Raw genomic sequence first — 15,378 nt, 5'->3', positions numbered from 1 at the left:
AATTAAATATGTTTTTGTTGGAACGACTAGAAGGATAAAATGGAGAGAGTACTATCAAATAAAAAAACGACCAAGGGTGGATGTTCTGCTAAAATTTACTATTTGAAGATTAAAAGACTTATTTTAGGATTGCTTATTAGTGTAGTTTCAATAATTCGAAGATTTTTTACCATTGCCTTAGGACCTGTTTCACTATGTCGAAAGAAAATCATTGCGAACAAAAAACACCTAAACTTTGGTTTTCATGGCAATATTGACTTTGTGTTTGCTTTAAAACAACCACAAAATTTAAAAAATCACACACGAGTTTAGTAGTTTTTCTTTCATTTTCATTTTTGTTCGACATAGTGAAACAGGGTATTATTTAAAAATATTCCATCCAACGATGGACAAAACGGTTTAAAAACTGGTTATAAACATTTTAGGTATTGCCAATCAATTGAGAGCTAAATTGGCAACAATACTGAGATCTGGCAACATCTCGGGTTTGTGTACTAACTTAGTTTTAAATTCAAAATGCCGCAAAGCTTCGGTGTCTCAAACAAAAAATTAAAGTACTGTACCAACAAATTTACAAAAATCATAAAAAAGAAACCATGAATAAAAATTACTTGGAACTAAAAAAATAATAATTTTTAAAATTGGTTTAAGGAGTAAATAGTTTTTTTTTTTTGTGGAATATACAGTTGACTTCAAAAATATATTTGTCAACATTATTGTATATATATTTTTATATGGACCTGTATTTTTGATTATATATAGGAAAAAAGAATAGAACAAGAAAATCATATTTGATATTCAAAAATATTAATTTGTTTTTATATCCAAAAATTGTTTTTTTATAAATGCTGCTGGTTGACGTTTTCGTTTTTAGCTTTTTTTCGAAAAACGATAATCAAAATTCAAAAATCGATTATTGTATATATTGCCTTTTTTCTTGGTGAAGAAATGAAGGTTATTATTCAAAATGAAAAATAAATTATTTGTAAAAAATTAAAATTTTAAGATATTGAAATAAATGTTTATGAATTAAAAAAAAAATAATATAATGAACAATTTTAAAAACTTAAATTTTATTATTTAATTAAAAAAATTACCAAACAAATTTTTCATAGGGAAACATAGATTTTTATAGAGACTATGTGAGTTTTTCCATAAATTCTAGACTGAGGTATTTAATTTATTCTAAAATTTCAATGACATTTATATTGGCTTAATTATATTTCTTGAAAATTTTGATACATATTTATTTTTTTCTTTAAAATGTATATAATCAAATTTTTTATATTTTAGGTACAGAAAAATGCTGCCAAGTTCAACATTATTATCTCTACAGTACCTACACAAGGTAAGTAGTTAATTATGCCAAACATAACCCATTTTTATTGCCCCAAAAAATCTATGTCTTCCTTAAAAAAAAAAAAACTAAAAAATTTGGGAATTGAAAAACAAGAAAATTATGTAATATTTTTTTAATGCTAAAAAATTATACATACCATCTTCATGGGTGCGCACAATAATTGGGTGTGAACGCGGTCCATCACCAACGGATGTACCGGCCAACACCCATATCTTATATTCGGTCCAACGCTTCAACTCATCCAATAAAATGCGGGTGTCATTCAATGTGGTAATGGTGGCCTCATTGTCGGTACGACCAACTTCCACATAGAATACCTTGTAATATATAATACGGCCATTTGAACGTTCCTCGGGCGGTGGTGACCAATTGACGGCAATTGTTGTGGGGCTAGTGGCTTTGGCAGTGATATTGCGTGGTGGGGCACCTGGTACTACAGACAACAAAATTGGAACGGGAATTGCAATGTGTGTTTGTGATGATAGCATTTTTATTTTTGTTTTGATTTGGTAGTGGGTTTGTATTTTTTTTATTTACGTTACGGTAATGGGATTTTTCGTTTTGGAAAACAATTTTCCAAAGCAAAAATATTGATGATGATTTGATGAAGTTTGATTTTTAAATAGCCACATTAATGTGTATGAAACAAATTAATTATAGTTGGATTTTTGTTTGTTGTAGCGTTTCAATTAAAACAAAAAGTTAACAGCATCAGCAAAAATAGTTTTGTTGTTGTTGTTGGTTATAAATATATTTTTTTGTAAGTCCAAATAAATCATAAGTTTTCATATGGGGCAGGTAGTTTACAACCAAAAGCGATATGAAAAGAAACAAAAAACAGAAACGAAAAAACACAAAATGAAGTAATAATTTTAACAAATGAAAACTGCAAATGAATTTTAAAAGACAAATTATAACATTAAACAAAATATATATAGTACCAATGGTTTATGCAAAAAATTTGTCAAGTTATAAATCTGCGGAATATTTGTTTTTTTTTTTTGGTTATTTTTGTTACATTCCAAGACCAATCAAAATATCATCGTTACGATTTTCTTTTTCTTCATCTTCTTATTGTTGTTTGTTTCAAATGAATTTTGTATGCATATTTTATTGGTTAAGATTCTTAGAGTTGAGTTTTTGTTGTAAGAATATTAATTTTAAAACATTTTTAAGAAAAAAATATATATTTTGTATATAAATTGTTAGTGGTTATAAACACGAAAACGTTTTTGAAACGAAAATGAGAAAAAAATATTCAATATTTTTCGAAAACTTTAACATATTTTAAACATGCAGTAGATATCAATATTCGAGCATCACAATTAAATATTTAATTTTTATGAAGCAGAAATAAATAATAAAAAAGGAAGCTTGAAAGAAACAATACAAATACTTTTTAAATAAAAATTAAAATTCTATTTAACGTTCTTTCAAAATAAAAAAAATAAGTAAATGGGCAATTGCAGTTTTAAAACTTTTTTGCAATTATTCAAAAAACATATATGACATATATGATTTCCCAACGCAAAAAAACTTAAAATAATACATATTTATACTCAAACCTAGAATCGCTATTTGTACTGTATTTCTATGAAAACCGAGTGGTGCGCCATCTGTATTTCATTATGTGTAATAATTCATCGTTCAAAGAAGCGGTTTAAAAATTGGCTATGCAACCTTTTGGTGTTAGCAATCAATTAATGGATAAATTGCCAACTACGGCTATGATCTGACTCTTTAAAATTTGGTTTCAAAACTGGCTATTCAATTGTAAGTGTAGCCAGTCATATTTCTGCTAGTATAATGTAACAGCGTACAGTCACGGATCTTAGGTACTGTACAACAATTTAACTAGCAGTGTTTAATAGACTTATCAGTGAAGGTTTTAAAATAAAGACAAGCCGAGGAAGAAGATTCATGAACTCCATACTATTACGACAATGTTAAGTTGACCTTCCTAATTTCATCCAAAAGTAGTATTGGCAACGAAACAACCGATAACAGAATAAGATCAAAACCAAAGTAAGGAGTACACCATTTAATTAATTTTAATTTTACTATTTTTAATTTTTATTATGACAAAACTAGGAAGACTAATGACCTTAGCAAAACCGGGAAGAAGACTCTTGACCCACCTGCTGTTACTTCACAAAACGTTTTAAAGCGCCCGATAAATGTCCAGATTATAAGGAAAATGTGCACTGGTCATAGGACATTTTAACATTGATCCAAAAGTATGAAAATTTAGCCCCTTGAGGAAGCATTTGTAGGCTAATACGAGAAAGAAGACTCACATCCCAAGTACTAGTACCTCACTAAACGTTTCGAAAAAATAACAAGTCGAGAAAGAAGACTCATGAACTCCCTACTATTACGAGGATGCGAAGTCCTACCTAATTTGATCCAAAAATCGAAAAATTCAGTATTTAAAATCAAACAATCGATAACAGAAAACAATTGAAAAAGTCGGCTGCAACCATGCGGTAGTTGGTGGCACAGGAAAGCTACATTTAACTTCGATAAATGCTAATGAGACCACTCCTTTGCAAAAATAAGAAACACATCACGTAAAAATTGCGTTATGACAAAACTAGGCAGACACATGATCATGCAAAAATCGGAAACAACGATACATGAACTGCCGATACAAAGCTTTTAAAACCGTCACTTTCACCAAAAAAAGGAACACATCTGTTAAAAAAAAAAACTATTATGACAAAACTAGGAAGACTAATGATCATGACAAAATCGGGAAGAAGACTCATTAACCTCCTACTGACAAAAAGATCATGCAAAAATCAGAAAAAAATCCATGAACCTCCTACTGCCGATACAAAGCGTTTAAAACCGCCACTTTCACCAAAATAAGGAACACATCTATTGAAAAAAACTATTATGACACAACTAGGAAGACTCATGTTCTTGACAAAATCGGGAAGAAAAATCATGAATCTCCTACTGCTGACACAAAACTTTTAAAAACCAATGACTCAAGAACCTGCACATGAAATGTTCTATTTTTTATACATTATATTCTGTTATCCCTGGAATCCTGAGCCCAGTTGATTTATGACAAAACTAGGAGGACTCATGATCATGGCAAAACCGGGATTAAGACTCATGATCCACCTACTGTTACCTCACAAACTGATTTAAACCACATTATTCAAGAACCAGCACCAGATGTGTTCAATTTTTCACACAGAATTTTCATATACATTTCAAAAAGCGTAGGTACCATTATAATAAAAAAACGATGAAGAAGACCCATGAGTCACCTACTGTTACCTAACAAAAAGTTTTACATTGCCCAGGAGATGTGCAGAGTCTTCGGAGAATGTGCACTTGTCTGAACTTTTATTCAAGTAGCCTCAAGAACCTCCTATAATTGACATAAAACGTTTCAAACCTCATGATTCAAGAAACTGCAAAAGAAATATCCTATTGTTTTACACAGAATGTTCAGTTATCCTAGGAAATCCTGACTACAATGAATCATTATTATGGGAAAACTGCGGAAGAAGACTCATGAACTATTACCAAACAAAACTTTTACTATGCGTCAAAAATATGCAGAGTCTGCGGAGAATGTGCACTTGTCCTGGGACATTTTAACTTTAATCCAAAAGTTAGAAAATTAAGCCTACATAGGAAACATTTTTAAGCTAACACGAGGAAGAAGACTAATGACCCACCTCATGAACCACAAAAACCCCCATGACTCAAGAACGTGCACAAGAAATGTCCCATTAGTCACACAGAATGTTCAGTTGTCCTAGGGTATCCTGACTTTGATCCAAATTTCAGAAAACGTAGGTACAACAGTGAAACATTATTCTGGAAAAAACGAGGAAGAAAACTCATGATCCACCTACTGTTACCGCACAAAACGTTTTGCAGTGCATGATCTCAGAATCCGCCAGAGAAATGTCCTAGGACATATTAACTTTAGGAAGTCAGAAAATTAAGGCTAATACTAGAAAGAAGACTCATGACCCACCTACTGTTACATCCGCCAGAGAAATGTCCTAGGACATATTAACTTTAGGAAGTCAGAAAATTAAGGCTAATACTAGAAAGAAGACTCATGACCCACCTACTGTTACATCACAAAACATTTTACATTGTATTATCCAAGAAACTCTTTTATTCTATAGGATATACTTCTCCATACAGAACGTACATAGGATTGAGAATAAATACAAGACGGGAAAGAAGACTCATGAATTCCCTACTATTACTAGGATGTGAAGTTGTCCTTCCTAATTTCAACCAAAACTCAATAAAAGCTACATCTAACTTCGATTAATTCTGATGAGCCCACGCTTTCTCTCAAATAAACAACACACCAATTATAAGAAATATTATGGCGAAATTAGGAAGACTCATGATATTGGCTAAAAGCGGGAAGAAAACTCATGACCTCCTACTGTTGACACAAAAATCCTATGGATTCAAGAACCAGCACAAGAAGCATCATATTTTTCACCCAGATTGTGCAGTTATCCTAGGGAATCCTTACTCTAAACCAACTTTGGAACATTATTAGGAAAAATCGATGAAGAAGACTCATAAACCACCTACTGTTACTACACAACATGGTTTACAGCGCCCAAACAATGTTCAGAGTCTGCGGAGAAAGTGCTTCTGTTCTAGAACCTCTAGACTTTGATCCAAAAGACAGAAAATGAAACCGCCAGAAAACATCTTTAGGCTAAAACGAGGAATAAGACACATAATGCACCTACTGTTTCCTCACAAATCGCTTTATAGCGTATTATCCAAGAAACCCAGTGTCCAAAAAATGTTCAGAGTCTGCGGAGAAAGGGCTTCTGTTTAAGAACCTTTAGACTTTGATCCTAAAGACAGAAAATTAAACTGTCAGAAAACATCTTTGGGCTAAAACGATGAAGAAGACACATAATCCAGCTACTGTTTCCTCACAAATCGTTTTACAGCGTATTATCGAAGAAACCCATGGAAGACCTTATTAGGCGTTTTTTGATAATTTTATTCTATAGGAGACCCAATACGACGTCTATGGAGAAGGCGCCATTTACTCTGTAGCACAACCCATAAAGCATCTTCTATTTTATAGGAGACCTCATAAGATGTCTGCCAAATTTAATTTGGTCCATTTATTGGATTAAACATGCGAACTTCTGCTCACCCCTTATTTTTTCCGTCATCTGCTAATGCATAAGGTGGCTTGCTTACTTTCCTTTGAAGTGGTTTATTCGACTCCCGCATGGCTATCAACTTTTTTTCTCGAGATGCGTCTCTTGAAGAACCTGATACATATTTAGAATATAATGTAAAGTGTGTTTTTTAAAAATAGTTTTGCGTGGTTTTTTTTTAATTAACTATATCTCCCAAACCTTGTAAGTCTACTTTTTACAAGCAAATATTTCAGAATCTACATATATCTGTAAAAAATTACAGCCTCACAATTTTGCCAATAAGATGGAACACACTCTTTGAAAGCCCACTTAATATGACAAAATCAGAAAGGAGACCCATGAACCCCCTACTGATGGTGACACCCGCAAAGCTTGTGAGTCTAGTTTTTACCAGCAAATCTTTTAGAATCTATATACATCTGGAAAAAATAGAGCCTCAAAAGGTTGCCAATAAGAAGGAACTCACTCTTGGAAATTCTACTCAATTTGACAAAATGATGAAGAAGACCATGAACCACCTACTAATGTGATTCCGGCAAACCTGGTGAGTCTATTTTAGCCAGTAAATATTTTAGAATCTAAATACATCCGAAAAAATAGAGCCTCACAAGGTTGCCAATAAGAAGGAACTCACTCTTTGAAAGCACACTCAATATGACAAAATCAGAAAGGAGACTCATGAACCCCCTACTGATGGTGACTCCCGCAAAGCTTGTGAGTCTAGTTTTTACCAGCAAATCTTTTAGAAACTATATACATCTGGAAAAAATAGTGCTTTACAAGTTTGTCAATAACATGGAACTCACTCTCGAAAAATATACTCAATATGACAAGTGAGAAAGAAGATCCATGAACCCCCTACTGATGGTGATTTCCGCAAACCTTGTGAGTCTACTTTTTGCCAGCAAATCATTTAGAATCTACATACATCTGGAAAAATAGTGCCTTACAAGTTTGCCAATAAGATGGAACTCAGTCTTGGAAAATCCACTCAATATGACAAAGTGAGGAAGGAGATCCATGAACCCCCTACTGATGGCGACTCCCGCAAAGCTTGTATGTCTAGTTTTTACCAGCAAATCTGTTAGAATCTATATACACCTGGAAAAAATTGAGCCTCAAAACGTTGCCAATAAGAAGAAACTCACTCTTGGAAAATCTACTCAATGTGACAAAATTATGAAAAATACCATGAACCACCTACTGATGTGATTCCGGCCAACCTGGTGAGCCTATTTTTGCAGCAACAATTTTGGAATCCACTCAATATGCCAAAATGGGGAAAAAGATCCATGAACCCCTACTGAATGTTACTCCTGCAACCCACATGAGGTTATTCAATTTACAAAATCTCCATATGTGGTGCATACTATTAGGCTGTTGAGAATAATTGGAATTACAGTAATAACGAATAATAATTAGGCAAATAAGGAATAATAAATTGAAAATTCAAATTTAACACAGCAACATATTGTACATTGTATAATTTTTAAATATTTGTGCATTGAAATAATTTTTTTTTTTTGAAATAATTTATTAAAAAAGTAAATATTAAATAATATACAGCATGCAAGTGAAATATTATTTTTTATAACTTATGGAACATTGTTGATTTAATAATAGATAACTTTTAAATATATATAATTTATATATATTATTTAACAGTGTGAATCAACATATTGTAATGTATTTATAACTTTAAAATTATATTGAGAGGGACAAACATTTATAAGAGAAGTGCAATTTTTTGTTTCGTTTTTTTGCATAAACCATTTTGTTTTTTTCTGTTCACATAATCTTAAAGGTGGGAATAGATGTGAGAAAAAAAAAAACTTATTAAAAACTTATAAAATATATAAATTAAATGTACTTAAAGGAGGCAAGCTAAACACTTAAAATGCAAGGAAGCATTAGAATAAGTGGTTAATATTTAAAATTGGACTAATAAAAAATAAATAATAAAAACTATTGCATACTATAACGTATTAGCAATAAAACATATTTTGAAATAGTTTTTCACTTAAAGGTATGTTGATGGATATAAGAAGCTTGAGAGGCATGTGTTGTATTTATGTAAATAAATAAATATGCATTACATGTGTGATGCATACTATTAGGAGCAATGGGATATAAAATCGAAAAACTGTTGGAAGTGGACTACACTTAAGTACTGTACACATTGCCTGTTTTGAATGTAAATTTTTTGCAATTATCGATAACTGTCCAACCGTCCAACAATCACAAAATATTTTGTGTTTGCATGATGAATGACAAAAATGAACGGCCACATTAGCAAGCAACCGATTATTTGAGCAAAGCTGTCATTCAAAACTGACGATGTGTACCCAGCTTTAGAAATCCAATGTGGTGGCTAGGAAAATGTCGATATAAGTTTATCCTCTTTAAATGCAATTTATTATTCTTAGCAATTCTTCATTAATACATTGACGAATTTGAAAATTTCACACAGTGTGTGGTGCATACTTCTAGGATGAATGTAATTTCAACATATGGCGATATTTAATTATGATATTTTTATTTTTAGCAATTCATTTTTAATTCATTGAGGAATATGAAACTTTTACTCAAGGTGCGGTGCATACTTTTAGGATGAACGAAATAATTACCATTATGAAGAATTGAATTATGATAGATTATTAAAATAATTGTAAAGAATTATTAAAATAATTGTGAAGAATTATTAAAATAGTTGTGAAAAGTTATTAAAATAATTATGAAGATTTTTTTAATAATTGTCTCAAATTCGGACTAACACTACCCATTGCTACCTTTTCCCAACCATTTATTTTTCATTTAAAAAAAATATATAAAACAGAAAACATGTGACACCTTTTTTAATTATGCAGACTGGTGGCAGTAATTGAAAAACAATAACATTATATTAAAAATAATAACAACATGTGGGCAGAACGAAAAACAAAAACAACTAGAAAGCAGGACATGTGGCAAGCATGTTACAACAACCTCTATAAATGATAAATTGTAAAATAATATTTTTTACTTAATCAGAAAAAAATAAGCAAACATAAACAAGAGTGAAATTTTTATTAATATTAATTGCATTAACTATTTGGAAAACTTAAACGCACACAAGCAATTGTTTGTATGAAATTTTCTGGTGAAAAAACGAAAAACAAGTGCAGTGCAATTGTGCCAGAAAAAAAGCGAAAAAAATTGTGAAAACTTGATTGAGTGGTGGTTTAATAACCAGCAGTGAAAGTAATAAAACAGAAAAAAACAATTGGAAGTGCACATTAAAGTGATAAAGTGATAAAAAATTAATATTTTTCCCTTAAACATTGCATTTATTAATTAAAATTAATGTCCAAAAAAAGGGGTTTAAGAAGAAACTTTCAGGTGAAATATTTAAAAAATTTATAAAAATTAAAAAAAAATTTAAATTAAAAATTGAATGTGTGGTACAATTTTGGTCAGAAATAGAAAAAAGGGGTGGTTGCCTTATGGCAGGAAAAAAATGATTTTCAGTCTAGTTTTGCAAATATCGAAAGCGATGTTCCGCTTGTAATAACCCCTTATTGAAACTAACACAGGAAGAGGACTTATGAAGACCCTACTATTTATATATCGAATAATGCTGAGAGCATTCATGGATGTTCAACAGTATCATCAGAACATGTTTGGTACATTAATGCTAATGTGACCCTTGCAGGGAATGACGGATATCTGGCAAAAGTCTTTTCACTAATAAAAGCGAACGCAATTTGGAAAAAACGAAAAATGGAAAAAAGCGACGAAGCCAAGAAGAAGGAACTCATTCTTGGAAAATCCACTTAATATGACAATATGGGGAAGAAGACGCATAAACCCCCTACTGATGGTGACCTCGCAAACCTTGTGAGTCTTCTATTTGTCACCAAATCTTTTAGAATCTACATACATCTGTAAAAAATAGTGCCTTACAAATTTGCTAATAAGATGGAACTCTGTCTTAGAAAATCCAATCAATATGACAAAATGAGGAAGAAGACCCATAAACCGCCTACTGATGGTGACTCCCGCAAACCTTTTAAGTCGACTTTTTGCCAGCAACTCATATAGAATCTACATACATCTGGAAAAAATTGTTCCTCACAAGTTTGCCAATAAGACAAAATGAGGAAGAAGACCCATAAGCCACCTACTGATGGTGATACCCACACACTACGTTCGGCAGCAAATATGTTAGAATCGACACACATCTGGAAAAAATTGTGCCTCACAAGTTAGCCAATAAGATGGAACTCACTCTTGGAAAATCCACTCAATATGACAAAGTAAGGAAGAAGACCCATGGATCCCCTACTGATGGTGACTCCCGCAAACCATGGGAGTCTACTTTTTGCCAGCAAATCCTTTAGAATCTACATACATCTGGCAAAATTAGTACCTCACAAGATTCCAAATAAGAAAGAATTCACTCTTGGAAAATTCACTCAATATGACAAAATGCCGAAGAAGATCCATGGACCCCCTACTGATGGTGATACCCGCAAACCTTGTGATTCTACCTTTTGCCAGTAAATATTTTAGAATCTACACACATCTGGAAAAGGAGCATCATAAGCTTGCTAATAGCAAGGAACTCACTCTTGGAAAATCCACTCAATATGACCCATGAACTCCCTACTGATGGTGACTTCGCAAACCTAGTGAGTCTACTTTTTGCCAGCAAATCATTTAGAATCTACATACATCTGGAAAAAATAGTGCCTCAGAAGTTTGCCAATAAGAAGGAACTCACTCTTGGATAATCTACTTAATGTGAAAAAATGAGGAAGAAGACCCATAAACCACCTACTGATGGTGATATCCGCACACTTTTTTAGGCTACTTTCGACAGCAAATATTTTAGAATCTACACACATCTGAAACAAATTGAGCCTCATAAGTTTGGCAATAATATGGAACGCAATCTTGGAAAATCCACTCAATGCGACAAAATGGTTAAGAAGACCCATAAACCCCCTACTGATGGTGACTCCCGCAACCAACGTCAGTCTACATTTGGAAATATACGCATCTTATGAATCTTTAGAAATAAACATAATTTGGAGCTCATTTATATGAAAAGAGTTCTAATAAAACATTATTTAAGTTGTCAATTCCATTGAATTTGTGTCAAATAATGAACGTAATTAAGGTCGAACAGGTTGTCTATAGAAAAGTTAAAATATGACCAAAAGTGTACCACAAAAAAAAAAAAAAAAAAAATAATAATAAACACATATTTATTTTAACAGTGCACTAATATACACAAGTATTTGTAGTGGTGTAGGTGATCTTCAATAAATTATATTTTTATAAAAGCAAATCAAAATATGTTTTTTTTCATTGTGATTGTTTATTGGTGCACATTTTTCTTTGCTAACAAATTTGCACAAAGAAAAAACTCCGAAAAAACACAAACAACTAAAAGGTGCCATATTTTCATGATTCTATTTGTTTATTTTGCACTTGTTGGTTGATAAATTAATTGATTTTTTTTTACAATGTGCGGTGTAGATGTCGAAGAATTGGTGGATTAAGTGAATATAAGTTAAAAGTGGCGATAATAATATATTTATTTATATTTACAACAGTGATATATAAAAAAAGAAGAAAATAAAAAAAAAATGTGACATAGGGTGGTGGTGCGGCAATAAAAAACATGCAGTAAGTGCCTTCGATTGAAAATTTATTGTTTTGCTTTGGTGCTAATCGGTGCATAAGGTTTTTTTCAAGAGGTGCTTGGAACTCGGAAGTTTGTTACAGTTGGAAATTCAGATATTCGTTATATAAAAATTGGACGGACGTTTGGTTTTTTTTCTAACAGAAAAGTTAAATTAAAAGAAAAATTTTATAAAAACAACTTAAAGAAGTATAAAAGGTGTTGGAATGTTTCTTTATTGTTGGAGTAAATATGTTGGAGTATTTGTGGGTTTATATTTTTGTTGGGAGTGTTGTTTTTATATGGATTTTATTGTTAATCCATGCAATAGTAATATTATTGATTTTGTGGATGATATAAACATGGCAAAGTGGCGCCAGCTGGAGAGCTACTTCCACCTTACAACATAAAAACGAAGCCACTCTTGGGAGGAAATCACAAAAGCGAAGAGACCCATAAACACCCTACTCTTGAACAGAGAATGTTCTACAAATCTAGAAGACCCATGAACCCCTTACCGATGGGCAAAAACCTCCTCGTGAAATTATGGCGAGAAGCGATGAAGAACCATAATCACCCTACTATTGACAAGAGAATGTTTTAGAAATGTAAAAGCCCCATGAACCCATTCTATTAGGCTAAAATATTACTACGAAATTATGGCAGAAATTATGAAGACCCATAAACACCCTATTCTTGACCAGAAAATGTTTTACAAATATAGAAGACCCATAAGCGCTCTACTTTTGGACAAAAACATCCCCGTAAAATGATGGCAAAACGCGTAGAAGACCCATAAACACCCTACTGCTGGCCAGAGAAAGTTTTATAAATCTAGAAGACCCATGGCTCCCTAACTGATGTGCAAAACCTACCCTACTGTTATCCAAATAATGTTTATCCTTTATACCGTTAAATGATTGCAAAATCTAACACCTATTAATGTCTGCGAGATGGCAAAACGCGTAGAAGACCCATAAACACCCTACTGCTGGCCAGAGAAAGTTTTATAAATCTAGAAGACCCATAGCTCCCTAACTGATGTGCAAAACCTACCCTACTGTTATCCAAATAATGTTTATCCTTTATACCGTTAAATGATTGCAAAATCTAACACCTATTAATGTCTGCGAGACTGACAAACACTTTTGGAAACCCAGGTAAAAGACTCGTGAACCCTCTACTGTTAACACAAAAATATTTTAAAATCCATGATAAACGAATCGGCACAAGAAATTTCCTATTTTTCGCACTGAACCTTCAGTTAGCAAAAGGAATCCTGACATTGATACAAAAATGCAGAAAACGTAGGTACCACAATGAAACATTATTATGAAAAAAAAAAACGAGGAAGATGACGCATGATCCTCCTACTGACACTGAAGAAATTGTTTTAAAATCCATTATCCAAGAAAATGTGGAGTTGTTCAATGTCATACTAAGTTTGATTCGACGGTGGGAAAATGTAACCACCATAATAAAATATTATTTATGGAAAGCGATGAAGAAGACGCATAACTCCTATTATTCTGAAGGAGAACTCACCTTTTTTAACGGAGTATATTGTATTGTCCTAGGACATGCTAAATGTCACATAAAGGAAACACGATGAGGAAGACTCATGAACCACCTACTGTTACCACACAAAATATTTTACAGCGCATGATCTCAGAAACATGCCCAAAAATTTGCAGATATTTTGATCCAAAAGTAAGACAATTTTATGCAAACACCCGGAAGAAGACTCATGATCCACCTACTGATACTTCAGAAAATGTTCTAATTTGCTAACTTTGGCACACGGGAAACGGGGACGAAGGTGCAGGAGTCCTCTACTGCTAACGCAAAACATGTATTGTTCTAGAGCATGCTATCTTTCACATAAAGGAAAAACGATGAGGAAGACTCATGAACCACCTACTGTTACCACACAAAATATTTTACAGCGCATGATCCCAAAATCTGGCCCAAAAAATGTGCAGAATTTGCGGATAATGTACACATGCCATTAGATGTTTTGATCCAGAAGTAAGAAGATTATATGCTAACACCGGGAGAAGACTCATGACCCACCTACTAATACCTCAGAAAATGCTCTACAGCGTATTATCAAAGAATATGCTCAAGAAATCTCCTTCCCTGAAAGCAGATTATGGAGTTTGTTCTAGGACATGCTAACTTTGGCACAGGGGAAACGGGGATGAAGGTTCAGGAGTCCTCTACTGCCAACACAAAACATGTTGCCAAATGGCATTATCCAGAAATATCACCCAAAATATCAACGTTTCTTTTTAGTTGCTAAGATTCCCACTGGAAATAACAGAAACTCAATGGTGTCATCAGCAGTCCCATACACCAGAGTGTAGAACGGGAACTATGGAGTCAGTGGCTAAATCAACGACAACTGACGATGAAGACTCATGACCCAGGTACTATGTATTGCCTCTGAAAACGTTTAACAGTGTATTATCCAAGAAGCTGCTCAAAAAATGTCCTTTCCTCAATGGAGAATATGGTGTTGTTCTAGGACATGCTAACTGTGACACAAGGTTAAAACTAGTTGGAAGACCCATAAATCCCCTACTGCTAACACAAAAGACGTTTTTAAAGGACATGCCCCAGAAATCGCACCAAGAATATTACTGTTTCTTTTTAGAAGCAAAGATTCCCGCTGGACATATAACAGAAACCCTACGGAAAGTTGGATATCAAAGAATACCACCAAATAAGTCTATGGTATCATCTGCAGTCTCATAATGGTACAAAAATAGTAGTAGGGCAACTATGGAGTCAGTGGCATAAGGCTACTAAAGTACTAGTAGGGCAATTATGGGGCCAGTGGCAAAATCTTATGTCATAAATGTGGAAAGACTCGAAAGTTGGATATCAAAGAATGCCGCTAAAAATCTATCGTATAATCAGCAGTCTCATAAGGCTACCAACGTGTAGTAGGGCAACTATGGAGTCAGTGGCAAAATCAAAGGCGACTGACTCATGACCCACCTACTATTACCTAACAAAATATTTTACAACGTATTATCCAAGAATCTTCTCCTGAAATGTCGTTTTATTTACGCAGAATATGTACTTGGATATGAAGGAAGGCCACCTAAATATCTATGGTATTAGTCAGGAGTCTCATAATGTTATTAAAGAATAGTAGGGTA

General features: G+C 33.0%; 1 protein-coding gene across 5 annotated transcripts in view; it reads right to left on the bottom strand.

Moving 5' to 3' along the window:
• Window positions 1-15,378, bottom strand: part of Lar (tyrosine-protein phosphatase Lar) — a 992,349-nt gene that overhangs the window by 52,217 nt on the left and 924,754 nt on the right. For 3 of the 5 annotated variants that reach the window (XM_073967222.1, XM_073967224.1, XM_073967223.1), the window contains one exon: window positions 1,497-1,793. The exons of the other annotated variants lie outside the window; for them this stretch is intronic. In XM_073967222.1, the coding sequence (XP_073823323.1) occupies window positions 1,497-1,793 (297 nt within the window). The remainder of the gene's footprint in view (window positions 1-1,496; window positions 1,794-15,378) is intronic. 5 annotated transcript variants of the gene reach the window in all.

The sequence above is a fragment of the Musca autumnalis genome, unplaced genomic scaffold (genome assembly GCF_047663935.1).
Source record: "Musca autumnalis isolate F117 unplaced genomic scaffold, ASM4766393v1 scaffold_2, whole genome shotgun sequence".
NCBI classification, from domain to species: domain Eukaryota; kingdom Metazoa; phylum Arthropoda; class Insecta; order Diptera; family Muscidae; genus Musca; species Musca autumnalis.
Note: the sequence above shows the minus strand (reverse complement) of the source record. Positions and strands in the feature narration are given on the sequence as shown.